At 37.2% G+C, this 26183-nt stretch overlaps 4 protein-coding genes across 4 annotated transcripts; 3 read left to right on the forward strand and 1 right to left on the reverse strand.

Moving 5' to 3' along the window:
• Positions 1-5: 5 nt before the first annotated feature.
• On the reverse strand, positions 6-5430 carry LOC127795745 (pentatricopeptide repeat-containing protein At3g24000, mitochondrial-like). The gene is made up of 4 exons (XM_052327615.1): positions 1951-5430; positions 824-1019; positions 481-595; positions 6-383 (listed from the first exon to the last, which is right to left on the reverse strand). The coding sequence occupies exon 1, from the start codon at positions 5242-5244 to the stop codon at positions 2239-2241; it is 3006 nt and encodes a 1001-aa protein (XP_052183575.1). The 5' UTR covers positions 5245-5430; the 3' UTR covers positions 6-383; positions 481-595; positions 824-1019; positions 1951-2238.
• Positions 5431-11443: 6013 nt separating this feature from the next.
• LOC127794354 (protein NDL1-like) lies at positions 11444-15929 on the forward strand. The gene is made up of 11 exons (XM_052325378.1): positions 11444-11720; positions 12998-13097; positions 13257-13354; positions 13504-13592; positions 13885-13945; positions 14030-14116; positions 14200-14277; positions 14371-14427; positions 14536-14591; positions 14722-14857; positions 15183-15929. Exons 1-11 carry the CDS (start codon positions 11652-11654, stop codon positions 15417-15419), a joined length of 1068 nt encoding a protein of 355 aa, XP_052181338.1. The 5' UTR covers positions 11444-11651; the 3' UTR covers positions 15420-15929.
• Positions 15930-16333: 404 nt separating this feature from the next.
• Positions 16334-20613, forward strand: LOC127794356 (inorganic pyrophosphatase 2). The gene is made up of 4 exons (XM_052325380.1): positions 16334-16476; positions 18609-18730; positions 18847-19048; positions 20161-20613. The coding sequence occupies exons 1-4, from the start codon at positions 16345-16347 to the stop codon at positions 20431-20433; spliced, it is 729 nt and encodes a 242-aa protein (XP_052181340.1). The 5' UTR covers positions 16334-16344; the 3' UTR covers positions 20434-20613.
• A 771-nt stretch (positions 20614-21384) lies between these two features.
• Positions 21385-26132, forward strand: LOC127794355 (mitochondrial carrier protein CoAc2). The gene is made up of 7 exons (XM_052325379.1): positions 21385-21851; positions 24454-24539; positions 24668-24875; positions 25131-25257; positions 25340-25524; positions 25633-25755; positions 25840-26132. Exons 1-7 carry the CDS (start codon positions 21693-21695, stop codon positions 25975-25977), a joined length of 1026 nt encoding a protein of 341 aa, XP_052181339.1. The 5' UTR covers positions 21385-21692; the 3' UTR covers positions 25978-26132.
• The last annotated feature ends 51 nt before the right edge of the window (positions 26133-26183 follow it).

The following is a 26183-nucleotide window of genomic DNA, read 5'->3' on the forward strand; positions in this document are numbered from 1 at the left end:
AATAATAGCAGTAAATTAAAATGAAAATTGATTATATTTCTCTAGTGGAAAGAAAATATCTTTAATTACATCTTCGGGAACTATCTATTGTAAGAGTTATAATTGCCAGTCACAAAACTGGAAGGAAATTAGGGTAATTGCAGAGGACATGATTTCTCCAACAATGTGCCTCTAAAGATATTAACATAAGCTTTACAAGATATACTTACATTTCTCTACTGCTTTTGAAGTACTGAACTCAAGAAAAGGAGAAGGAAAAATTCATTCTTGGGTTGATCTTCGATATTTAATTTAAGAATAAGAATCAACCAGATAGAGGGTTGCATCAAGAAGCTGCAAAGACTGATAATCCTAGTTTATGCGGCTTGTTCAGATTGGTAAAACTGCAGTCAACACAGCAAGTACAAGCATAAGAATATTGGTTATAATGTGGCAAGATAAAGTTTAAAGAGATGCTGAATCCTTTGCTAGAATTCTTACCCACTTTCATACAAACTACAGCATCTGACAGCAAATAAGTGATGGTAACCTTTGAATCAACTGGACACTGCTCTTTATCTACTGTAACCTGAGTGAGTCGGATATGCCCTGTTTCCTGCTAACCTAGCAGATGAAGACGACAAACTACAGCTGCAAGTACTAACAGGGAAGGAAAGATTTTTCTCTTCTTTTTTTTTTGGGGGGGGGGGGGGGGGGGGGGTAGGCGTGGGAAGCAATTGAATTCTTTCTTTTGTGCTAATCAAAAGGGATAGGCGGAGCAGAAAGGGGGGGGGGGGGGGGGGGGGGGGGGGGGGGAATAGGTGGAGGCAATCATTGGTGTGACCTGCCAGCATGACTTTGGAAGCATCTAACCCTGTTCAGCCCAGGAGACACTCAGATGAGCCATAGCTGTACACTGGACACCCGAAGGAACAAGAGGCCGAGGGTCCCTTGCATGTCTGGTGATGGTGAAGAACACTGAAGCCAGCCTGAACCCACCGATGCAACTGATAGCAGTCCTCAAGTTTGAAATTGTGGCCCTGAGAAAACCAGTGGTACCTTGGTCACCCACCGCCCTAGGCTACTACCCTCGATTGTAATTGAATTCAGTATCATGCAAATAAAGAAATTAACTATCTAGATCTAAGAATGTAATCACCCTCTTGGAGATGCAAAGCAAAGAAAAAGTGCCAGTATAAATCAGGAGAGGGATCGAATTCAGTGAATTCAAGCAGCTAAACATGATCTTATACTTCAAAAGCCTCTTGCAACTGTCCCAGGAGCACATAGTCCAAGGCTTAAGCCACATAAGCCAGCAAAAGTAGTTTCTGTCTGCACGTAGGTAGCACCTTGTCTATCTTAAACGACCTTAAGAAGTAGAATATACTTCATTGAAAAGCATACCTTACAAACAGAGAAACAATGGGAGAAGCAGAAGGTGCATAGCAATCTATTCTTTTCCATTTAATGCGGTTAGCAAACTAGTTTCAGCTACAGTTTCAACCATAGAGCAATCAGAAACGTAGTTTTCTTTCTCGTCATATAGAAATACAAGTCAAGAAGCAGTTGAGAATTAGCAATATTCTTCTCGTAGAAGGCCTAAAAAAGAGTATCTAAGCAATGTGATAGCCAAAACATTTCCCACATGGATTACCTTTTTGAATTTTAAAGAACAATTTCAGATTTATTTATATTTAATTCTGTAATTACGTAAACTATACATAAACAACATCTAACTCTATGAATCCCACTCAATTTCAGATTAAAAAAGAAAAAGAAAGGAAAAAAAAAGAGAAAGAACTGCTGGAATATTAATGTAAGAAGAATTCCACCTCTCACAAGCAAGCACTGGCACAATTAATAAGTTAATGAAAGAACAAACTTCCAGCTTTCTAGGCATGTCTGGTAATTTTTTGCAGAAGGTATGCATACTGTACATTGAATGCAAAATCAATAAAGAAGGAAGAATACCTTGATCCACAATATGTCAGCCGGGACCAGTGGGAGATTGTTTCCTCTAATGTTATCAGTGGCCTGCTGTCTTAAGAATCAAATCTATGAAAGTGCTTTTACAAAAAGCACCAATTTCCTGCAAAAAGCAAAAAAACATTTTCTTACTTTAAAGTGCTCTTAAACTATCCCACAGCACGACCAAACAGGCACTTGGATGGTGGAGAACTCCCATAACTTCAAGCAATATTGTTGCGGCTTCAAAAATTTTATGTAGGTGAACATGCCCGTAACTCTTGCATAACAACATCACCAATAATCCTGACATGAGCAGGTGCCATTTCGGAAGTGGTGGAAACGTTTAATGTCACGTATAATGATTTCCTGATTAATGAATTCTGAAACAATCTTCATAAAATCATGGCAGTCTCCACAAATACGGAGATTCTTGAAAATTCTGATTGTTTTACTTGATGTGCTGCTTATAAGGGCAAACCCTAGAGCCAACCTTTCACTATGATAAAGTAGATTTCCCACTTTCTCTCTGTCTGTCACATTATGAAGCACGTAACGCGTCTTCGGAATATAGCCTACTGAAGTAAGTTTCTGTCCAAGTTCCTCCAACTTTTGATGGATCTCATGGATTTTTGGATGTGAACCATCTTGAGATAAGAAGACATGGAATTGAGTATCAACCTCCACCCAGCTACATGCTGGTTCCTTTTTAACACCCTGACTGGACATCAATGCCCTAACCCTTGCAACATCAACCCAGCTCCCTTTGGCAGCAAAAATATTGGATAAAAGTATATAATTTGAATGTATCCGTGGTTCAAGTTTGAAAAGTTCATTGGCAGCTCTTTCACCAAATTCCTCATTTCCATGAATGTAACAAGCCCCAAGAACAGTCTCCCAGATCAAGGCATTTGGTGTAAGTTTCATCTGCTGAATGAAGCTCTCGAGCTCATAAAATTTGCCTGCCCGACCAAGGATGTCAATCATGCAAGCATAATGTTCGATTGAAGGTACAATGCCATAAACTTCAGTCATTGAGTTAAAAAGCTTTTTCCCTTCCTCGATCAAACCCATGTGGCTACAAGCAGAAAGGATACCCAGGAAGGTAACTCCATCGGGCACAAAACCTTCCTCTAACATAATATTAAAAGCTTCAAGAGCCTTATCTCCATGCCCATGCTGTGAGTACCCAAATATGATCGTATTCCATGCCACAGTGTCACGAGAATTCAAGCCGTTGAAAAATGTTTCTGCATCTTCTATACAACCACATTTTCCATACATATCAACAATTGCACTAGCAACGAAAGTATCACTAGACCGTCCAGCCTTAATTGCCAAGGAATGAAGCTGCCGCCCATTTTCAAGGCTTGTTGTTCCAGCACAACCCCTCAAACAGCTTGCAAGGGTGAACTCATTGGGCTTAACTCCATCCTTTTGCATTTGACTGAAGCACTGAATAGCCTTCTCGCCTTGATCAGTCTGTGCATAACCAGAAATGATTGTTGTCCAAGTGAAGAGGTCTCGTTCATTTAATTTGTTAAACTTCACTTGTGCATCTTCCAGAAACCTGCACTTGGTGTACACATCTATAAGAGCTGTTCCTATGAAAGCATTCTCATCAAACATCTCTTTAATAATATGGGCATGAACTTGCTTCCCAAAGTTTACATTCCTGAGGCTGGAACAGCACCTCAAAATGCTGATAAATGTGTACATGTTAGGCTTGAAACCTTCCACAAGCATCTGTTTGAAAATCTGCAACCCTTGATCACATGTTTCATCATCATGAAATCCTGATAAGAGGGCATTCCATGAAATTATGTCTCGACTACCCAATGCATCAAAAATATGGAAACCCTTATGAACATTTCCAATTTTCATGTACATTGTGATTAATGCATTACTGACCGAAGAATCAGATTCAAATCCATATTTATATACACAAGCATGAATGCTTTCACAATATCGTTGGTCTAGATCAGTGGCAGCACTAACAAGACTAGATAGGGTAAATTGATTTGGACTCACACCAAAATTCCTCATCAAGCCAAAAAGCTTTGCAGCTTCTGGTTTCTGCCCCTGCTGGTCAAGACAACTGATCATTGCAGTCCATGCCACTATATCAGGATCTCTCATCCTGGTGAATATTTTAAGAGCTTCATCTACCAGCCCACATTTAGAGTACATATCTACAAGATTAGAACTCACAAATTCATCAAACTCACACCCAATCTTGATTGCCATAGCATGCACAACCCTGCCTGCTCCAAGATCTCCTGAGTTAGCACAACCCTTTAGGACGGTAGACAAAGTAAACTTGCTGAACTTCATTTTTGATTCTGTCATCTTGCAAAACAGTTTCAAAACCTCTTCTCCGTCACCCATATGAGCATATCCATTAAGCAATGCATTCCATGACACAACATTCTGTTCTGGCATGCAGCAGAACACTTTATCAGCATATTCCATCTCACTGCACTTCGCATAAAGGTCCACAAGAGCACACCCAACGTAAATATCTGAAAAGGTCCCGAGTTTAATAACCTCCGCGTGTACCTGTTTTCCAAACTCTACATTTAAGCACAAGGTGCCAGCTTTCAGGGAAGTTGCCAAGGCAAACTCATTTGGTCTAATACCTTCTTTCCGCATTTCACCAAACAAATAAACACCATCACTGCCATACCCCTCAGCCACAAAGCCAGAAATCAGAGCTGTCCAAGACACAACATCCCTTTCAGGCATCTCATCAAGCACCTGGCGTGCAAAGTTCAAGTCGCCACACTTAGCATAAAAATTAATCAGTGAAACCCACAAATGCATGTCCGGGTCTATCCCTTTTTTCACCAAATGCCCATGAATTGCTTTCCCCTCCTTCGAAGACAAGTTCAGAGTAGAATTTCTAAGCATTTCTGAATACCATTTAAGCCTCTCTTTCCTATCTACACACCCAATCTGTCCATTGCCCAACCTATCAAACTTCCTCCGAGTTGTACTTTTTCCATTATTTTCTGGCAATCTTGCGGGCGTTACCTGAAACCCACCATGAAGCCGAAACTCTGGCCGTTCGACATGGTCAGAAGCCGAACCAGTTAATGGCTGTTTTGTGACAACATCCAGAGCAGCGCAAGACGATGAACGAAAACGAACAGAAAGCAACGACGATCTCGAAATTTTGCGGCAATTTTTTGACAATATCACACAACTGCTGTGTACCGGGTAAAGCGGGGTCAAGACTACTCGAAAAACTGGTGGCGGCAATGGGATACGCATGCTTAGACAGAAAAAATCCAATTCCATTAACAATAAACCAATACTTCAGCTGCCAAACCAGTAGTTCTATGTGTCGAACACATGAAAAGCGGAAATCATTAGCCTCGGAGAAACTAAACTAGGGAGACAGTGTTCCTACACTGCATGTGTGTGTGTGTGTCCCTGTGCTATATTCCACCGAATTACCCAATTCTCGTAAAAACGCTCTCTCACTCTCTCTCGTTGTCTCTCTCTCGATCACTTTTTTAATGATCTTTTATTAGTTAAATTAGACACAACCCTTCGAACGAATTATTATTAATTTTAATTTTAATTATTCTGAATTTTATGATATCACGCCAATTTATTAAAATTATTTATGAGCCTAACTTTTGACAGAGATCTTTTTAACATTCTAATAACTAAACAATTCACATCTAATTAAATGATAAAATACGTGGGGATCAAAATTAAGAAGGAAAATGATGACTACAAATAAATTGGATTTTTAGTAACCACATTTAGCGATTGTCAATCAAAAGTCATCACTCATTCCAATTTTTAGTGACAGGAATCCATCACAGATGACGGGCAATAACAATGACCACATGTGATCGTCACTGAATATGTAACCTTTAATAAGGGTCAAGTAACATTGGTCATAAATGGAGATATAATAGTGACAACTAAAAGTAGTCTCTAAATATGCAACCTTTAGTGAGAGCTAGAAAATGTCAGTCACATATGGAGGAGCAATAGTGATTGCAAAGCATGTTCGTCACTGAATATGAAAACTTTAGTGAGGGCTAGGCAACATCAGTCACACATGGGTGAAATAGTGATGGTCAATAGCAGTGGTCACAAATATGCCTGTCGCTAATGGATTAATTTTAGTGACCGCCAACTTTATCGTCATTATCATTAGTGTTGACTTGTGATGGTCTGTTTAGCCGTCACTAACATTTTTAGTGACTATTTTTTGAACTTTTAGTGACGATCTTGGCTTTTATTAAAAAAATTATTTCTTATAATGGATGGCCTCTCATTAATGAAAACATAAAAACGATGTTGTTTTGATTTTTTTGAAATATTTTTTGTCATCAATGTTAAAAAATTAAAAAAAAAAGTTTCTAGATTATTTTTATAATTTTAAAATTATTTTATCATATTAAAAAAATATTTCTAATTTGAATGAAATAGACAAAGCAATTCCAAAAGCATTTTGTAATATTAAAAAAATATTCTGAAACCGTCTCATTTCATGACCACGTTAGAAACAAAAACAATTTTATTTATATTGTCTCAATGACTACGTTAGAAATAAAAATAATTTGTGTTTATATTTGTTTAATGAATAATGGAATTTATGTTGGCCAAAAACATATTTTTGCCCTTGAACTTTTATGTTTTGTTTTTTGTGTGAAACCCTAAACTTTTCATGGTTCTAAATATATCCCTAAACCATACAAAATCACTCATTTAAACATCTGGTTAACAAGTGATACACATGCATACTGACGTGGTAGTTTTATGGCGTCTTTTCAGCTCTCTCTCTCTTTCTAGTGTTTCCTTAGCTTCCTCTATCTTTGATGGTGTTTCCTCAACTCCTTTATCTCTTATATTGCGTCTTTCTTTTCTCTCTCTTCCTACATCTCATATTTCTCTTCGATATCTCCTTTAACTCCCTTACTTTTTTTGGTAGCATCTCTTCAGCTCTATTTTTTTCTTTGATGACATTTTCTTAGCTCACTTTTCTCTATCTGGCAAAGGAACAAAGCTCTTATTCAGTCAACTAGAACAACTAAAAGAAAAATAAAAGGAAGGAAAATATCAAAAGGAAGAGGAATGAGAAGGCCAAAGCCAAAACTACTCAAACTTTACACATGGTTGATTGTAAAAAATCATATTTTTCCTCTTCTTTTAAATCAAGCGATGGTGGAGAGAGCAAATGAGTTAAGAAGACACTAGAGAAAGAGAGAGAGAGTTGAGGAGAAGCAGTGGGATAGAGATAATGAGACCAAAGACGTCGCCGAATTTGATGAGACACAACCAGAGAGAGATAGGAGCTAAGGAGACATCGAAGAAAGAGAAATGAGATGTTGGAGGAGATGTAGCCAAAGGAGACGCAGTCAGAGAAAGAGATAGGAAGGGCTGATGAGACACCAAAAAACTGTATACATATTCATATTACTTGTTATTTAGGTGTTTAAATGTGTGATTTTGCACGATTCAATGACAGATTTAAAACTATGAAAAGTTTAAAAATCTACAAGAAAAAAAAAAACATAAAAGTTCAAAACAAAAATATACTTTGGGTCAATTTATGTTTATGTTTGATCGAATAATTATTAATTTTATAATTTTTTATTTAAAATTATATCTATAAAAAGATCCCTACATTTTTTGTATTTACCTGTTTCCCCTCCATTTTTGTTTACTATTTTTTTTTAAAAAAAAATGTCAATTCCCTATTTTGATTTAATGTCGTAATCGTTTTCGTTTTTGTTTCGTGCGACTTAGATGATCAAATCATGAATCTCAAGACGAATTAGAATTTAAAAATTTGAGCACTTGAGCCGAAGAAACAAAGGCTGGGAGGAGGAAGAAAAGTAGTATATACTTGGTGGGTGTTTGTTTCTTAACTTAGAAGAAAATTCTAAAATGTCTGCTTGTGGCCTTAAATTTCTAAAATGCAGCGCTATGAAGTAGCTGACTAAAATTCTAATTGAGATTCCGCAAATCAAGGCGGTGTTATTGTTGGGGCTTTAGACAGATGGCATAAACGTTACTGTCTGTTATCATGTCACCTATGATTCATTTTGTATGCTTATTTGTACCAGATGAAGGGTTGAGTCATACATCTGAGGTTTTTTGGTTCAATTAAATAAAAATAAAATATAAAAATATTTAATTAAGTTAAAAAAATCTTGAACCCACCACCCATATACCTAAATATTTTCCCATTTTTGTGGCTGCCTTCCAATGTTTCCATTTCTTCTTGATTCTGGTCCCTTTTAAGTGCAACATGTTGAAAATTATACTTAGCATCTTTAACGTAGAAGTCTGGAAGAAGATAATACCGAAATGGGTATGTATGTACTTAATAAAATAGGTGACTTATTATGAGGGTAGTTCCCACAAAAATTGCTATTGTGGGTATACTGAAACATAGATGACTTATTATGGGTATTTGTGATACTAGAATACATGGTTTGAGAATTTCCTCCCCCCTTACCTTTACCTGTCTGGGCATTCATTCCTTTTCAAGTAAACAAACGACAAATTGCTAAATTAAAAGAAGTTGGTCCTAAGGAGAGTGTGACCTGCAAATTCTTGGCCACCAATGATAGGCTCTAGTGACCTAATTAATAATTCAAATAATTAGGGTTGCTGCTGGCATGCCTGGTTATTATTTTAATTGTTTATTTTTACCAAATCAGATTAAACTCATGCAAACTGATGCCTCAGTTCATGCCCTCACTTATGAGACTAATTTGGCATTCATTGCTCACTCCAAGTAATTGTTATTTTGATTATTATGAAAAACTTCTCACACACAGAACATTAATACATTATTATCACACATTAATATCTTGAGTGGCACGGCTAGTCTTGTTGAAGTCTCAAGTGGCTGATCTGCTAGTCTGAGTGCAAACACACACTTATTTTTTTATTATTAGGTAACGTTTGTTAAAATAAGTAAAATAAAAATGTATTAAGATAAGGTTAGAATGTTTTTTAAGTCTTTTCAGACTAAGATATGAAATTATCAAAATAAGACTAAAAAGTGTTTAAAGATTTCTTAAATTTTTTGAATGTATTAAAAATTATATATTTTTTATATATTTATTAAATACATATGATAAACACCGAGATAAGAATTTTTTTTACTAAAATATCTCTATTATCAAATTCATTCAAATTTGTATGTTAATATCAACAATAAATTTATGATTAAAATAGTATTTTATGATTAATGTGCGTTGTCAAAAAATAAAAAATAAAATAAAAAGTCAAAACATATTTTCATAATAGATAATAAAATATAAAATTGAATAAAATAATTTAAAAAATCGATAAAAGGGATTTGTATTAGATAATAAAAAATATATATATAGAGAGAGAGAGATTTAAATTTTAAAAATTGGAGAAAGGAATAATGTCATTTAAAATTTAAAAATTATTATTATATATGATAATTTAAAAATATATTAAATGACATTAATTATCCTACAAAGACAAATAGGGTAATTTAGGCTTATCTGTAAAATATCAGATAAATTTATCGATAAAAAGTCATGTGAGCGTTTTTTTGAGAAAAATCATATAAGTTTAACAGACAAATTAAAAAAATAAACATTCGAAATGCTTTCTATATTTGACATTTTTTATCTCATATATTAGTTAATAAATACTACTTTAGTGGAGATGAAGATGCTTAAATTAAAACAAACATAAATAAAGGATGGCTTCGACTGCTGCTAATTATACCCTTAATTCCAAACTAATTAAGAAATAATTAAATCTTCCTAAATTTACCTGTAGATTAAGTCCTAAAATAATTAAACTGCAAAAATTATTAAAAAAAGTTGGCCGTGTGTTAGGATCTTATATACAGAGGCCTAGAAGATTTATGGCTTATAATAATTAATTACATGTCTCATGTTCTGCTTGCTGCTGCTGCTGCTGCTGCTGGTGCCGGACCATGCCTTCGGTGGTGCCATGGGATATGCTAAATTCATGCACCATCCTTGTCACAAACGCTGTATTTGTCACACCTTTCCATGTATATTTATGATGCCTCCAACCGACCCATTATTTGCCAACTTAGACTAGCTAGCCAAACATGTCTTTTATTAATTTCATGGATTCTATGTACTTTGTGACTGCCTTTTAACTTGTTAAAACGGGATGCTTACAAGGATCAATTCACCTTTTTGCTTTGCATTTAGCTATCTAGTGTTGATTGCAAATTGAGTTGAATCTTTTACTCTAGTTGAGTTCATTGATAACAGGTTATAGAATTAATTAATGTTCAAATTTGATTTGAATGAAACTGATCTAAACTTAATGGGTTTCTTTTTTCCTTATTTAGAAGTCAGAATTAGGAGATTTTGAGTTAACTTATATTTAATAACAATCTAAACTTAAAGAAGTTTTAATGTCAAAATTAACTTAGACTCGAGAGAGATAAATCCAATTCAGTTCGTTCTTAAATTGACATTATAATAAAAATTTAACATTATAAGTTTTTAACAAGTAATACTTTATAATAAAATAAAAAAAACTATTTAATATAATACTAGCCAATTAAATAGTTGAGATTTATTCTTATTAAAAAAATATATATATATCAACCACTGTGAATATGTTAATAGTTTAGCTATTGTTAAGATATCATTATTTGTTGAAGGTCAAAAGATTGAATTATAATATGTCTAAATTTATGTTTGATAATTCTAAAATTTTGTTAAAATACATGTATCTCATATTTTAAAAATTAGATTAATGATTTTATTAAATGTATATTAAAATAAATTTATATATAAATATATAAAATAGTGTGTGTAATGTATACGTAACGATATAAACTAATGTGATATGATTTTCAAATGACATAGTACAGGCAAAAGAAACTTCTGAATGTATTAAAATAAATTTTAGTTGGATAGTATATTCTATCTTTTTTATTTTAACATATGTGTTCTTATAAATATAATTATTTTATTTTATTAGGAACCAACCATTCGTCTAGAACCGACATCCAGGCTGGAAAACAAAAATAAAAAGAATTAATTATGGGCAAATCCAATGATTAATAATTGAGTAAAGTGGATTCCAGAAAGTGATAAACTCACGCTTTATTTCCCTTCTAAGGCAGAACACTACCAACAACGTCACAAGAAGCGCTCCGCCATTGGGCCGCGTGGACCTCGTAGAGAGCATCTAAGCGAGTAGCGACCATGACCTGTGATGAGGCTGCGGAGCCCCATCCAATGGCCCCACCGCTCAGTCAAATCATTTAAAAAAAAAGTCCGAAATGTTGACTGCAAAATCCATTTGGCGCACGTGAAGTCCTATTCAAGGACCCGGACGACGTCGTTTCCACGACGTGGCAGCATCCCAAAGATCCAAGCTGTCAGTGGTTAACCGCGGTTAAATTTTGACCAGAGTCCCATTAGTACGGACGAGAAGGAGAGGCAATTTCGTCGGTGGAGGTTAACCGCAGATGGGGGAGAGAGAGAGAGAGAGAGAGGGAGGGAGAATCGCTTTGTACATAAGCCATCAATCCTTTCTCTCCCTCTCTCTCTCCTCCTCCTCTCTCTCTCTCTCTCTCTCTCTCTCTCTCTATCTATCTATATATACGATAGTTTTACAGAGAGAGAGAGAGAGAGAGTAATCGGAGAGAAAGAAGCTTTCGGCTCTCGACTTTCCGATTCAGAGAGCCGTCGGCTATGGCAGATTCAAACCGCTCGAACGATTCGGTTTCTCTTGATGTAGGAACCATTTATCTGGGAGGAAAGGTTTGATCCTTACTCCACTCACGCTGTTTCGTTGTTGATTAGTCAAAAACCTATGCATTTCCGTTTCAATGTTGATTTTCTCCGCAACCAAACTGAAAGTTTCGGATGCCTTGATGCTACCTTGTTTTAGGTTCCACCTTTCTCGATTTTTTTTTTCAGGGAAAGGGAATTCTGGAAATTTGTAAAAATTAGCGATGTAGGTCCTCTCGATTGTTTGATTTCTTTCCTAATTGAAGAAGCAACCAAATTTTCCGGTTTTAAAGTTCTTTTAATTCGGTAACCTCACTGTACTGCTCTTCGTGTATGCGAAAGCTTGTTTTGCTTTCTTTCTTCTTATTTAGGTGCTATCTGTTAATTGTATAATTAAATTCTGTATTTGTTTGATGTGCTTTAAATCATTTAACTGCATCCTTTGGTTCTACGGTAATTTCTGTTTGATTGCCTAGAAAACTGAGGAATCTAGCCATATCTCCAGAAGCAAATGACGAGAATTGAATTGGGAAATTAAAATCTTGAAATGCTGTGGTCCAGTTGTCAGCTTCAACAAACAGTGCCGTTAGTTGGGTTGTAACTTTTATTTGTTGTCATTCTCTTCTGTTGTTTCTGGAATGGGTTGTAATTTTTATTTGTTCTCATTCTCTACGTTGTCCTTTTCTGATTGCTCATTGTAATTTGTAAAAACTCTCAATCATACAGAGACCTTTTGCCATTTCATTATATGGACACGGCGTAACCGTTACACTGTCTTTCTATTTCTTTTGTCATTGATTAGTGGTTGCAACCAGTATTTAATTAGTTTATTTGTCAAAATCATTTTTGTTATAATAGATTCTTCCTCTTCCTTCTAAAGTCATTACATTTTTAAGAACTTAATGATTGCTAGCAAGAAATCATTCTTTATTTGATCTCTTTCAGAAAAATATAGTATATCAATCTGGCTATAAAGGTGGTCATTGCACATGGCAAAGCTTTTCCCAGGAATAAGATTAGCTGGATAATGGTCATATTCTGGGTTATTTGAGAGGCTAGATATTTAGCCAAATGGCTACTCAGACTGAATTTGCTCTTATTTAGAAAAAATACGGTACCTATAGCATTTCCATATCCCCGATGATTATTGAAGTTGCAGTTCCCCTGTTGATTCGTGCTGCTTCTATTTTGTTTTTTCATATACCCGAACATAATTTGTGGGATTAAGGCTTAGTGTGGTTTTTTGTTGTTGTTATCCCCAAACACAATTTTTTTGCAATACACAATTTATGATAATTTTATTGCAGGAACATACTGTTCAAACAGGCCGTGGTCCTGTGTCTGTTATTGTGTATGGAGACCAAGACAAACCGGCTCTGCTTACTTACCCTGATTTAGCCCTAAACCGTAAGTTGGTAAATTTGTTCTTTTTTATGTTTTTATCTTAAGCTTGATTTTTCTCTTCTTTTCAACATCTTTCTGTTTGTCACCATTTGTCCGTGATTTTTTAAGCTGTATTATTAATCTATTAATGATTGTTACATGATTTCTTAACTGGATAAGCAGATATGTCATGTTTCCAAGGATTGTTCTTTTGTCCTGAAGCCGCTTCTTTGCTGCTCCATAATTTCTGTATATACCATATCAGTCCTCCTGGGCACGAGGTCAGTGAATTGGTTGACTTCTCTGCACTTGTATCGTTATATTATTATTCTTTCAAGAGCTGTTTTTTAAACCTTTATATGTATCGTTTCTACTGAATGCAATTATTCACATAAGATCTTTTCTGGGACTTCTACAAGAGTTCTTGCAGTTGGGAGCTGCGGCAATTTGTCCTAGTGACCCTGTGCCTTCTGTTGATGATTTAGCTGATCAAATTATTGAGGTTCTCAACTATTTTAGGTAATCATAAAGCTGTAATATTGGTATTCATTATCTATTCAACTGCTGTAAAAGATTCTTCTATAGCCCACTTTTATGAATCAAAGAAGTTACTGAGTTATACTACTTGTCTATTGTCTTTTTCTGGCCTAAAGTGGATATAGAAAACCAGTTTCTGGTCGTTGATTATTTCTGTTGCCCTTTCTTTTTCTTCCTTCATTTTTCTTTATAGTACCATATTATATCTATGCAAGCAAATATATATTTGCACTTGCAACTTAATTTCTGATTTCATGAATGTGACCTCGTTCAGGTTGGGTGCAGTGATGTGCATGGGGGTATCAGCGGGGGCTTATATTGTCACTCTATTTGCTGTATGTTCCTGCAGTAATTTTTGTAATTCACATGCTCCGGATGATATTTAGATTGGTTAATTCTTTGAGGTTTTTTAATTGCAGTTGAAATATAGGGAGCGGGTTCTTGGTCTGATTCTCATATCCCCTTTATGCAAAGCTGCCACTTGGACAGAATGGCTGTATAATAAGGTGCTTTTTGGCATACCTTGTAAAATTTTTACATGATGCGAGGCATATCTCCATACTAAACCAAGTTTTGATTTAATCTCTAGGTGATGTCAAATTTGTTGTATTTTTATGGCATGTGTGGTTTGATGAAGGAGTTATTGCTCCATCGGTACTTCAGCAAGGTATTCTATGACTTCCATCTCTCTCTGTATTCTTTGATTCATATGCTTATTATGCTTTGTGGTTATGTGATTAGATTCCTTAAGTTGTATCAGGAAGTTCGCGGTAGTGCAGATGTCCCAGAATCAGACATCGTTCGGGCATGTAGACGGGTTAGTGCTTATAGTATTCGAATCCTTTCTGCATCAAGTGTGCACTTGTTATCATTGACACCGGTGTGTGAAGTTCGTTTGACTGATGTGATTATTCTCATTCTTCAGTTACTGGACGAGAGACACAGCATAAATGTTTTGCGATACCTTCAAGCAATCGATAGGTAAAAATCCGTGTCAGAGATTGCTTTTTTCATCACATATTTTGTGTGCATAATTTTCCCACGAGCTCCTTGGTTTTACCTTTAATTGTGATAAACAAACCTCTCTGACCCGTGTTTTGCCAACTACCAGGAGACCTGACATTACGGATGGGCTGAGGGGACTTAAATGTCGCACACTCATATTTGTCGGGGAGAACTCTCCTTTCCATTCAGAGGCTGTCCACATGACATCAAAATTGGATAGAAGATACAGCGCCTTGGTTGAGGTATGTGTGATGCACCAATTAAATATGCAATGGGAGGATGTTTGGTCCCAGGTTTTCTCTTATCACACTTGCTACTAGTCTAGCTAAGTCCTTTGACCCAGCAACGTCATCGGATCTTAGCTAACAAAATATCATCCATTATATGGGGTCGGCTACGTGAATTTTAGCTCACTAGTCATTTCTCTCTCTAACCCTATCATATCTTGACTAAATTTGAGAATTTTAGAAACATGTCGCTGCGAGGGTGCAATAATTGTGCATTTTTATTAGTGTTGTTGAACATGAGCGGGGAAACGGGTTTCTCATGGGAGTATGGATTCTACAGGTCCAGGCTTGTGGATCGATGGTAACAGAAGAGCAACCACATGCAATGTTGGTGCCCATGGAGTACTTTCTCATGGGATACGGGTTATATAGGCCATCCCAGCTGAGCGGCAGTCCAAGGAGTCCCCTCAGTCCTACTTGCATCTCCCCGGAGCTTCTTTCTCCAGAAAGCATGGGATTGAAGCTGAAACCGATCAAAACCCGGGTTTCTCCCCAAGTCAGAATCGCAGACAGATAGATGATAACAACTAGACGCAGCGCGATCTGGAAGTTTGTAATACTACGATCTCCATGATTTGGGAGTTAACAGACGTTCTTTTTCTTTTTTCTTATACTTTTTCTCTTTTGATTAGCAAAAGAAGAAGAAGAGGAGGGAGGAGGGTAGATGCGGGTGTTGTAGATTATTGGTGGGGGGGGGTTCTTGAGAAATGGATACGAGATATATACATAGGAAGGAGGGAGACTTGAAGGTATTCATTTTGTAGTCATTCATAAACGTGCCACTGAGCTTTTATGTGTATATCTTCACACATACATTTATTTATGACATTGATGAGTAATAAATATTGTGCAGCAAAATGGGGTGGCTTCTTTGGATCATACGGTTCATGGGTTGGTTTTTTTTTTTTTTTTAAACATTTTTTATTTGAGAAGATAGTTGTATTTCATTAAATATTAAAGGAGGCTTCCATAGCTGTAGTGACGTTGAAGTCAATATGGGACCACGTGAAGGCCATGAATCCATCACCATCAACACCCCCCCCCCCCCCCCCCCCCTCTCCCCGAAAATATAAAAGCAGAAGATACAGTGCATGTATCATATGTGTAGGGGACAACCTGTATTTGGTGGTTGATGGGATGGCTGCTAATGCCATACAAGTGTCAATTGCAAGGCCTAACTGGCACTTCAAAACGAGCCAATCGTGATGCGTCGGACGCAACAGCTATTTTTCCTTTCCTGATTGGGACTTTGACGAAATCCAACGGCTATTATTCATTGCCTTATTACAACGAAGTTTGAGAAGCACCAGATCACTCTCCTAGTTCCTTTTTCTTTGCGTCCAGTACGATCGATACAAAAGGGTGTGAGCGACTCACCCGCCAACAAACAGCTCTCCCTCAGTCTCACATCCGGACGGAAGACGCCTTCCGATTGTCGGAAAATGGCCGTGGTTGTGTTCGACTTTGACCACACGATCATTGATGACAATAGCGACACTTGGGTGGTGGAGGAATTGGGTCTGACGGATTTGTTCAATCAACTGCGCCGAACAATGCCTTGGACCTCTCTCATGGTTCGCATTTTCTTTTGTAAAACTTGTGATTTGGGTTCTGTTTCATCAGTAATTTAATGACGTGGGTCGCTTTTCATATGCCCAGAAGTGATATTTTTGGTTTTTCTTTTTCGTTTTTGTTTTTAACGCCGATAACTCGCATAATTATTACCTTTGTGTGTATATTTATGGTACAAATAACGACAACCTATAAATCAGATGTACCAAATAAATATGTAGATATCTATGTGTAAGCTCTCGAGATTTGAACTATAGTCTTTTATTACCCGCCAATCTTATAGAGTGAGTAGTGAGTTTTTGAAACCACTCGGTTTGGTTTCTGATCCTTCTTTTCTTGTTGTTTAATAGTTTGAAAAAAGTTCAATTGATACTCTCAAATCTGTAAAGCATGTTCATTGGGTTGTTTTATTGTTGAATAGAGTTCCGTAGTTGGATTTATCATAAAGAGAGTGGTCATGTTTTTTCTTTAAGAAGTTCGTTTTGCTAATTAGAGAATGATATGGTTTTGGTGACACCTTGGTTTGATTGAAAATTATTTCTTGATTTTTGTTGAAGTGCAGTAACATAATCTAATCTAATCCATCCTCGCATATCTCAATTCTCAACTGTGTTTTTGTGTACAATAGTTACGCATATTACTTCTTTGTGGATAAACAATCATAACAATGATACACACACACACAAACACACACGTATATATTTGACAGATATCTATCTAATTTCTTCTCATTTTCCCAAGTCCAACTGAAGTAAGAAAAGTCTTAGTCCGCTGTTTTCATTTGGTTTTTCTTCTAACACAAGCATTGACATCCATATGTTGCATGTAGTTGAAGACCTAAAAGTTTATCCTAAAAGCCTATTGCCCATTTGTTTTTACTACTTTCATCAATCCTAGGAATACTAGTTCTTCATTTTTGTTGAAGAGCATTAACAGATTGTATTCCATACTTGCATATCTCAATTCTCAACTATGTTCTTATGTTGGATTTATTATGCATATTTCTTCCTTAAGGATAAACAATCATAACAAAGATTTTTTTTTTTTGACCAATACCTGTCTCATTTCTTCTCTTTTTTTCAAGTCCAACAAAAAATATGCAAAATTCAGGCCCTTTTGTGGAAGCATCTAATGTTTTGTAAAGATAGATTTGTTGCTGTTATGATTTATGATTAATTGTGTAGTAGTTTGTATTGTGGTTGTTATTGTCGAGTGTAAGTGTGAGGTGGTGACTCTTTTATTGTTCAGTGAACTGCATATATAAGCAGCTCACGGTCTCTCTTGTAAGTGGTTATTTCATTCAATCATTTTAGTAAAGTGCTCGAGGTTATTTTTCTCTCTTCTTGTTCTTCTTCATTGGTGCCCTAGGGCTTTGTTACATAGTATCAGAGCCAGGTTGCTCTCCTCTAATGGCCTTTAATCCTGTTCTCAGTTCATCCTCCTCTCCTTCTCCTCAATCCTCCTCGTTCTTGTCTTCTGCTTCTCAATCTGATATCTCAACGGTTGCAAAGGCTTTTAGCTTTATTCCTATAAAGCTCGATTCCAGTAATTATATATTCTGGAAGGCTCAAATTCTCGTTACAATTCGAGCTTTTGATCTAGTTTTGTTTCTCAATAAAGCACCCTCCACTGAAATGCCTGTCCGATCTAGAAGGAGGAGACGCTGTGGTTAATCCAGAATACCTGAGCTGGATCCAGTCAGATCAGCTCCTGCTGGGATGGCTCTTCTCTACCATTGGTGAAGAAGTTTTAGCGCAGGACTGTGAATCATTTGTTATGGTTCTCTTTGGAAAATCTTTATGCACGTCAAATTATAGCTAAGTCCTTTCAATTGAAGCAAAAGCTAAGGTCAATTAAGAAGGATGAACTTTCTATAAATGATTACATCCTTAAGATTAAGACGATCAGCCATGCTCTAACAGCTATAGGAGAGCCATTGACCGACAAAGATTTGCTGCTTGCTATACTAAACGGACTAGATCAGGAGTACGAAACTGTTGTGAGCCTAATTACATATCAGATGGATGACATTGATTTTTCTTCTCACACAAGCATTAGCATCCATCTGGTTAGAGTCCTAAAGGTTTACTAAAAGCCTGTTACCCATTTGTTTTACTATTTTCATCAATCCTAGGACAGGATGATGGAGGAGCTTCACTCACAAGGGAAAACGATTGATCAAATTGCGGAGTGTTTGAGAAGGGTTCCTATCCATCCCCAGACAATTGCAGCCATTACAAAATCCCATGCTCTTGGGTACTTATCCTAATCAATATTCTTCATTTCCATTTGTGTAACACCATCTCCTTTAACAAGTATTTAATGAGTTGGTGCCAATATAAAAGGTTGTGACAGGAATGTGCTTATTTCAGATGTGATTTGATAATAATCAGCGATGCGAATCAGTTTTTCATTGAAACAATCTTGAAACATTATGGCTTACATGGGTGTTTTTCTGAGATCATCACAAACTCAAGCTCTGTTGATGATCAAGGCAGACTGAGGATCTTGGCTTATCATGATATGGTCTCATCTCCTCACGGTTGCAGTTTATGCCCTCCCAACTTGTGCAAGGTATTCTGTTTGGTTCATCTCCTTCCAAACTTTGTTTCTCGTACTTATTTTTCTTATGGATGTCAAGCAGCTGATCATGCAACACTTTCCCATTTCTTGATCATTTATGTGTTGTTAACAATTGAGTGAATTCTTGATTAACATTCTAAGGCTTCGTATGCTTATCCATCCACTGATTACTTGGTTTTTAGTTCTCAAACTCTTTGAATTTGTTAAGCTTGCCTAGCAAATATCCTTCTTCAAATGTGTCGGAGATTCTCTGTCCAAGCTTTTATCTTGCCTAACATGGGAAGACAAATTAATCCTAGGACTCGATTTGGTAATGACTGTTGCTTTTATCTTAATCCCTCACACTCCAGATATTAAAAGGCTAGGCTCAATATGAAATTCAAACAGAAAGTCGACCATCAATTTTTCACTGGCGTCTAGACTTCTATAACTTGACTTCTCTAAGATTGAAAATTTAATTTCTTCTCTTTGCTTTTCCAATAAGCACTACATGAAAGCCTAAACTGTACTTGAACAGAAAAATGTATTGTCTCTTCAGTTTGAAATACTTTTGTTATCTTGTGAACTAGGATAAGTATTATGATCATATTCTCAGGAATTTTATTAGGCCAAGCAAGGTTGGCATATGGAGTTCACCTGGGCTTGCTTCTGAGTTGATCCTTGCCCTCTCACATTAGATTTTTACTTTTTTTTTTTTTTTTTCTTTTCTATATGCAAAAGGATATTGGGAAGGCAAGCTTAGATTGTTAGGTATTTGGTTATGCTGGTGGGGGCTTGCTCAGTTCCTCGTATTTTTGTTTTTAGTTTCTCCTCTATTAAGTATAGATTCACTGAAAATCTAATGGGGAATTGAATAACCGAATCTTCTGAGTTGACTACATCTCAAGAGGACCAAACAGCTTTGGCAATTGTCCTTGCAGAAGCAATTATCACTGCTATAGATGGAAATGACTGGTAAGCCTTAATTCGTGTAACTTACTTCACATAGTGAGATAAAAGCTTGATAATGTTGTTTATAACTGATGGGAATTCCTTCTTCTTCTTCACCAACTAGATATTTTCTACTAAAATGGACTTAAATTTTAAGTTGATTTCCACAACAGGGTCTGGTGATCAAGCAGATCCAAGCTTCTATTTCCGAGAGTGGGAAGAAAAAGATGATCTATCTTGGAGATGGGGGAGGTGATTACTGCCCGAGCTTGAAGCTCGGGGTGGGAGATCACATCATGCCAAGAAAAGATTTTCCTCTGTGGCGGAGGATTTGCTCGAACCAAATGCTTGTCAAGGCAGAAGTCCATGAATGGAGCAACGGAGAAGAGCTTGAGAGGACCCTACTCCAGCTCATCAAGACAAAATCCTTGGAAGGCAACTCCTGAACTTACTTCATTAAACTCCCATTCACAGCAATTTGAGACATTCTGATTCAGCTGTGAATTGCAATCTGATATTGATTGTTATTGTGTACCTCTTATACGATGGTTTGACTTGAAAATACAGTGAGAATATGTCGTGTTTTTATGTTCTTGAATTGAATGAGCCGGATGAGTTTGGCCGTTTGAGTATGGCAGTTAGGCGGTGGCTGTTAGATACGTGAACCCGATACTGATTTTGTGGTTTTGAATTAGGTTTAAATGGATTAGTTTAAAAATCTAGTCATATATGGAATTAATCGTGTCAAGTTTGGGTTGACAGGCATATTTACTACTATGCTGCTACATATAGTGTTTGTCATTGGCTTAATTAGTGGCTGCCATTTTTCATGTTTTCATCTTCTACGGATGTATTTTTAATTTTTATCTTTTTACAAGTAGAAAATACAAGTTGAACAGCATGTTTAATAAAGCATTCTATTTTATAAAAATGTAAAACCAAAGTACAAAAGCCGATTTAATAGCATAACATTCTTCTGTGTAATTACACTGCCGCTAGCCACTGCCATCGTTGACGGTCACCGGTGCCTTCCTCAGCGACTGCGACGTTTTTCACCGGTCAGTGCTTGTTACATCTTGGTGCAATTTCTTTCTTTTTTTTTTTTTGTTTATGAAATTATTATGTTAGAAAACGAGCAAGATTTAGCCAAAGCCTCTGTATTAAGGATGAAAGGGCACCTCTGTTATTTGAAAAAATGTGGTGTATTTGGACTAAAGAATTATGGGAGGAACAACGTTGGCTCGGCGCGGTTTGCCGTATTTTATTAGTATAGTCTGGTTACCAAAATTGACCCCTAGCATCACCGAAAATGGACGGTCTTGATTGCTAGATTAAGGTCAAATCTTCTACAATAGATGCCTGTGTATATATTATTATATAATTAAAGATATTTTATCGGTCTGTTGTCTCATGGGTGGGTGATTGATAGGATAGAACAGGAAACACCTTAAGGCAACCCCGTCGTCGTCCAATTACTGTTGCCGCTGCTGCTTTTGACGGCCTCTCCCTTCCATTTTCAGAATCTCAACAAAACCCAGGCGTGGCGTGTGCCGTGTGGCCATCTACTCTAGACTTGGCTCAGCATATGTCTAAAATGAGATAGAAAACCAAATCAAACCCACAAATCTTCCCGGCAAGGAAAGCACAAAACATTTTGGATTTCTCTTCCAGCAATTCTCTCTCTCTCTCTCTCTCTCTCTCTCCAATGGGGAAGAGGAGAGATGAAGAGGAGGGGGGCGTGTTGTGGGATGGGGTAATAGAGGGGATGCCTCTGTTTGTGAAGGAATTGATTGCAGGAGGAGTGGCCGGTGGCTTTGCAAAGACGGTGGTGGCGCCCCTTGAGCGTGTCAAGATCTTGTTTCAGGTACAATTTTTATATTGATTGATTGCCCTACGTTCTCGAGTCCTTTGGATTTTTGCTGTTTTGGTTAGTTTTTGCTCGCTAGGAAGTCTTTTGTGGTTCTGGGTTTTGTTGAAATCTGTGGAATTATGAGATCTGCAGAATTTTTCTAGTTTGATTTGGTTCTGTTCTATGAGAAATGGAGGTGAGGCATTTGCCCGTCGCATTACCAAAATTTGGGGAAATTCAAGCTGAATGAACTCTGACTCTCTAGCTTCATGTCAAGAATAGACTGAGTAGATCAAAGGAACTGATACTGCTATTGTGTTTTGTATTGGTCGATCAACTTACATATTGAATGGGTAGATAGACCAGTCTATTAAATTGGGTGCTGCAATCCCAGTAAGTGAAAGGTTGATATCCATGGCCTAGCCATGCACCATTATGACATTAGCTAGTCTTTGATGACGAACGGCAAGGAAGCAGTTGGTTTCCATGACCGACTTTTATGGAAGGATTGCTTCTCTCGTTTGATCTTGGAAGAGAGGTTAAATACAACAAAAGGCATTTTCTGTGGTACCCGAGGAATGAGAGAAAATGATCTATTATTCTTTACCTAAGAAGTAAGAAAATCATCTCTTGTTATTTTCCCAAGAAGAAAGAACAACACGACCTCTGACAGCTGGGAAGCCTCATTGCTGGGAGCTAGTGTGATACTCTTTGAAGAAGAAGAAAGGAATTTCGAGAGAAGAGAGAATAGAAGTGAAAAGAACAGGAACAATGAAGAAAGAATGAAATGAATATTCATTGAATAATAATACGCCAGGGCAAAATAACCCTCCTATTTATACACTTCTGGTCACATCACTGCTCCAGTGTGGGCTTAATATTCTCAACCACTAACTTCCTAACAACCAAACTGATAATCACTTAATCAATTGTGCTCCTTGCAGACCTGGGCCCCTGACCCGGCAACCCTGATCTCTTGATTCCAATGAGCTGATAACCAGCTAGCCTTTTCATGTGTCTTAGTATATTAATCTAGATATCTAGCTGGAATTCTCCTCTTTATGCTTGAGCTTCTCCCTTGAGTAGAGATTGGTTCTTTCCTTTTAACAACAGCAGTAGGCATCCTCCTCAGCAACTCCTCTGTAACTGGAGTTAGTTCTCTCCTTTCCCTTCTAGCCCTACTCAGCCGTGTAACTTTGCTTCCCCCTTCAAAAACAACCTTGTCCAAAAGGTTCAGCCCTGGATTAAAAGTACTGAATTGCAAGAAGTCCTCCCAAGTAAAAGTTAAAACATCTTCTATAGGCAGTCCTTCCCATTGCACCGAAATTTGTTTTCTCTCCTAATTCCCTTGACATATCTGCCTATTGCTAAGGATAGCCAAAGGTTGGATTTGGCTTATTGTCATAGCTTGTAAACTGGGCGGGGCTCAACTGGTTTCTTTAAGAGGTTTGAACAAAGATTACATGATGAGTTTTACAATCCTCATTCCTCGGGTAAATGAATCTTATGGGTTGAAGCCAAGCCCTAACACTTTTAAGCACTTGTTAAGATCCATAATATTGTTAAGATCCATGATGAATCTTATGGGTTGCTTCCTGTTATTATTATTGCTACATGAGCTATTAGCGTGTGTTTAAGCTTTTTGCTAGGAAAATTATGGAAGGTAGTTCTCTAGCTGTTGAAGGCCTGATAGCTATCAAATGGATGCGTGTGTATGCCATTCTGTAACTAAAGTTTCTCGGGTTTTATGGAATCAAATGGGGACTTAAAAATTGCAATAGTACCTGCAAATACGTGTTATTGTGGTTTCCAGTCATTATTTGTGGAATAATCTGCAACAGAGGCTATTTTAAGTTTATGTAATTGGTGAGTTTTATTATGTATAGAGCAAGAATTCAGCTTGCATTACTTCCTGTAGTTTCATTATGAAGCCAACCATAAGTATGGTTGGCATGCTCGAGTGAACCATAAAAAAAGAAGGGGGTGAGGGGTTCCCAACAATGAGAAAATAAAACATTGTTAAATGGAAAATCCAAGCCAGACCTGATAGTGCAATCAACAATTGCATTTTCCCACATTGATTTAGGTTTGCCTTCTCCACCTTGTTACTTCTTGTTAGTGCTTAGTTCCGTGGCTCCACGTAGTTCACGTTTTACTGAAATTATGCCTTCTTAAGATTGTAAATACTGTATACTGTATAGACTATAGTTAACTGGGTTGGTATTTTGACTAAACATACCAATGAACTGGTAGAACTTAATAAGTTTTTAGAGTGCCCATCCCTTGGAAATAGGGAATATTTAGTTTCATCTTTCTCTGACAAAATGAATTCGTTAATCACACTCCGCTCTCTGTCTAGTTATGACACAAAAAATCATTTGGTATCATGTAGATACCAAAAGTAATATGATTGCGTTGGTGATCTGCTAATGATACTGGACCAAGAATGTATTATCAATGCTTTATGCTTTATTTGTAGACATGCAATTTTTATCTGTATTGTAGGCTTCTTCTACTACAGTTAGATTTTGTTTAGACATTGAATAGGGAACACGCATCTGGGAAAATTAGAAGAGAACCTCATTCTTATTTTAGTTTTCCTTCTCTCTTGTTTCAGACCAGAAGATCAGAGTTTCAGAGTGTAGGGTTGTTGGGATCTTTTCATAAGATCATGAGAACAGAAGGGGCCCTGGGCTTTTACAGGTGGACTTTTGATCACTATCTTCTCAATTATTAGATTTTTATTTTTTATTTTGTGACTATGCCTTGTTTTGTTTTCATTTCCTTGTCTCCCAAATATATTTTACAAGTTTGAATGAATTTATGCTCAGAGGGAATGGAGCCAGTGTTGCTCGAATTGTTCCTTATGCAGCGTTGCATTATATGGCTTATGAGCAGTACCGTCGATGGGTTATACAAACTTTCCCTGGTGTTGGAAGGGGCCCAGTTCTTGATCTTGTGGCGGGATCATTTGCTGGAGGAACTGCAGTGCTGTTTACTTATCCTCTTGATTTAGTCCGGACTAAGTTGGCATACCAGGCAAGTGAATAAATAAATATACTCTTAAGAAATCTGCTTGCTCCTTTGCTTCCTATTGCTACAGGGAACTCTTTCTTTTCCCCGACTCCGTGCATGCACACACGTAGAAATCATTGAGGAGCCAAACCCCCCATGGCAAATTTGTGCTTTGGTTGGTGTTGCACCACTAACATTCTAGAGTTTGGCTCCCATGGGACAAAATGTGTGGAGACTAGTGAAATTAACGGTCAGACTGATTTGGATACGATGGTGCAGGTTGTTGGATCATCAAAGTTAAATCTTGAAGGGCTAGGTCATAACGAACAAGTATACAAAGGAATTTTGGATTGCTTTTCCAAGACCTCTAAAGAGGCTGGGATAAGAGGCCTTTACCGTGGCGTGGGTACGTTTTAGTTGTGTTGTCCCTATGATTTTAAGTAGATCCTTGTCAGATTGTCACTCAACATGTTAAAAACTATTCTCAGCTCCATCACTCTATGGAATCTTTCCTTATGCTGGTTTGAAATTCTACTTCTACGAGGAAATGAAAAGCCATGTCCCAGAAGAACACAAGAAAGGTATAGCCGTGAAACTTGCATGTGGATCTGTAGCAGGCTTACTGGGTCAGACTTTTACATACCCTCTCGATGTTGTTAGGCGGCAAATGCAGGTACCCCTTCCACCCTCTTCTATGTGCTCAAATGTGGGTATCTCTCGTTGCGCCTGTGCAGCACTGTAAAAACCTACATGATAAAGAGAAAAGAAACCCCCTTGACAGGTTGAACGACTCATGGCATCTAACAGTGATGATTTGAAAGGAACAATGGAGAGCCTTGTGTTGATTGTCCAAAGGCAAGGATGGAAACAATTATTTTCAGGGCTCAGCATAAACTACCTAAAGGTGAAGTTACATGGTAGTTAACTTAATGGAGCATCTCCTCTTTCTGTCGGTTATGTGCCTTTAATTGTTGACTATCTACTGCAGGTGGTACCATCAGTTGCAATTGGGTTTACTGTATATGATGTTATGAAATCGTTCCTGAGAGTCCCCGCACGTGATGAAGGTATAATGCAGGTGGCAACCAACCAAAGGCATAGCCAACCATCATCCCTGCACTCATAACAACTTCATTTTTAATCACCCTCACTACAATTTTCGCCCCATTTTTGATGGATGAGGCATTGCCTTCTCCATTACTATTGAAAGAGGAGATGCTCGACATCATTTACGTACCTATTCTTCTTTAACATTCATTCGAGTCAAGACAACATTCTTCTCCCCCTGCCCACAACTAAATTGTTAAAGAAGAATAGCTACGTAGCTTGTCA

The sequence above is a fragment of the Diospyros lotus genome, chromosome 2 (assembly GCF_014633365.1).
Source record: "Diospyros lotus cultivar Yz01 chromosome 2, ASM1463336v1, whole genome shotgun sequence".
NCBI lineage: Eukaryota > Viridiplantae > Streptophyta > Magnoliopsida > Ericales > Ebenaceae > Diospyros > Diospyros lotus.

Coding starts and splice junctions, on each gene's coding strand:
- LOC127795745 (XM_052327615.1), bottom strand. CDS start 5,244: ATGGAATTGGATTTTTTCTGTCTAAGCATGCGTATCCCATTGCCGCCA.
- LOC127794354 (XM_052325378.1), top strand. CDS start 11,652: ATGGCAGATTCAAACCGCTCGAACGATTCGGTTTCTCTTGATGTAGGA. Junction 13,946..14,029: donor ATATTGTCACTCTATTTGCT/GTATGTTCCTGC, acceptor TTTTAATTGCAG/TTGAAATATAGGGAGCGGGT. Junction 14,592..14,721: donor TACCTTCAAGCAATCGATAG/GTAAAAATCCGT, acceptor GCCAACTACCAG/GAGACCTGACATTACGGATG.
- LOC127794356 (XM_052325380.1), top strand. CDS start 16,345: ATGGCCGTGGTTGTGTTCGACTTTGACCACACGATCATTGATGACAAT. Junction 18,731..18,846: donor ACAAAATCCCATGCTCTTGG/GTACTTATCCTA, acceptor TGCTTATTTCAG/ATGTGATTTGATAATAATCA. Junction 19,049..20,160: donor GCCCTCCCAACTTGTGCAAG/GTATTCTGTTTG, acceptor TTTCCACAACAG/GGTCTGGTGATCAAGCAGAT.
- LOC127794355 (XM_052325379.1), top strand. CDS start 21,693: ATGGGGAAGAGGAGAGATGAAGAGGAGGGGGGCGTGTTGTGGGATGGG. Junction 24,540..24,667: donor GGGGCCCTGGGCTTTTACAG/GTGGACTTTTGA, acceptor ATTTATGCTCAG/AGGGAATGGAGCCAGTGTTG. Junction 25,258..25,339: donor AGGCCTTTACCGTGGCGTGG/GTACGTTTTAGT, acceptor AACTATTCTCAG/CTCCATCACTCTATGGAATC.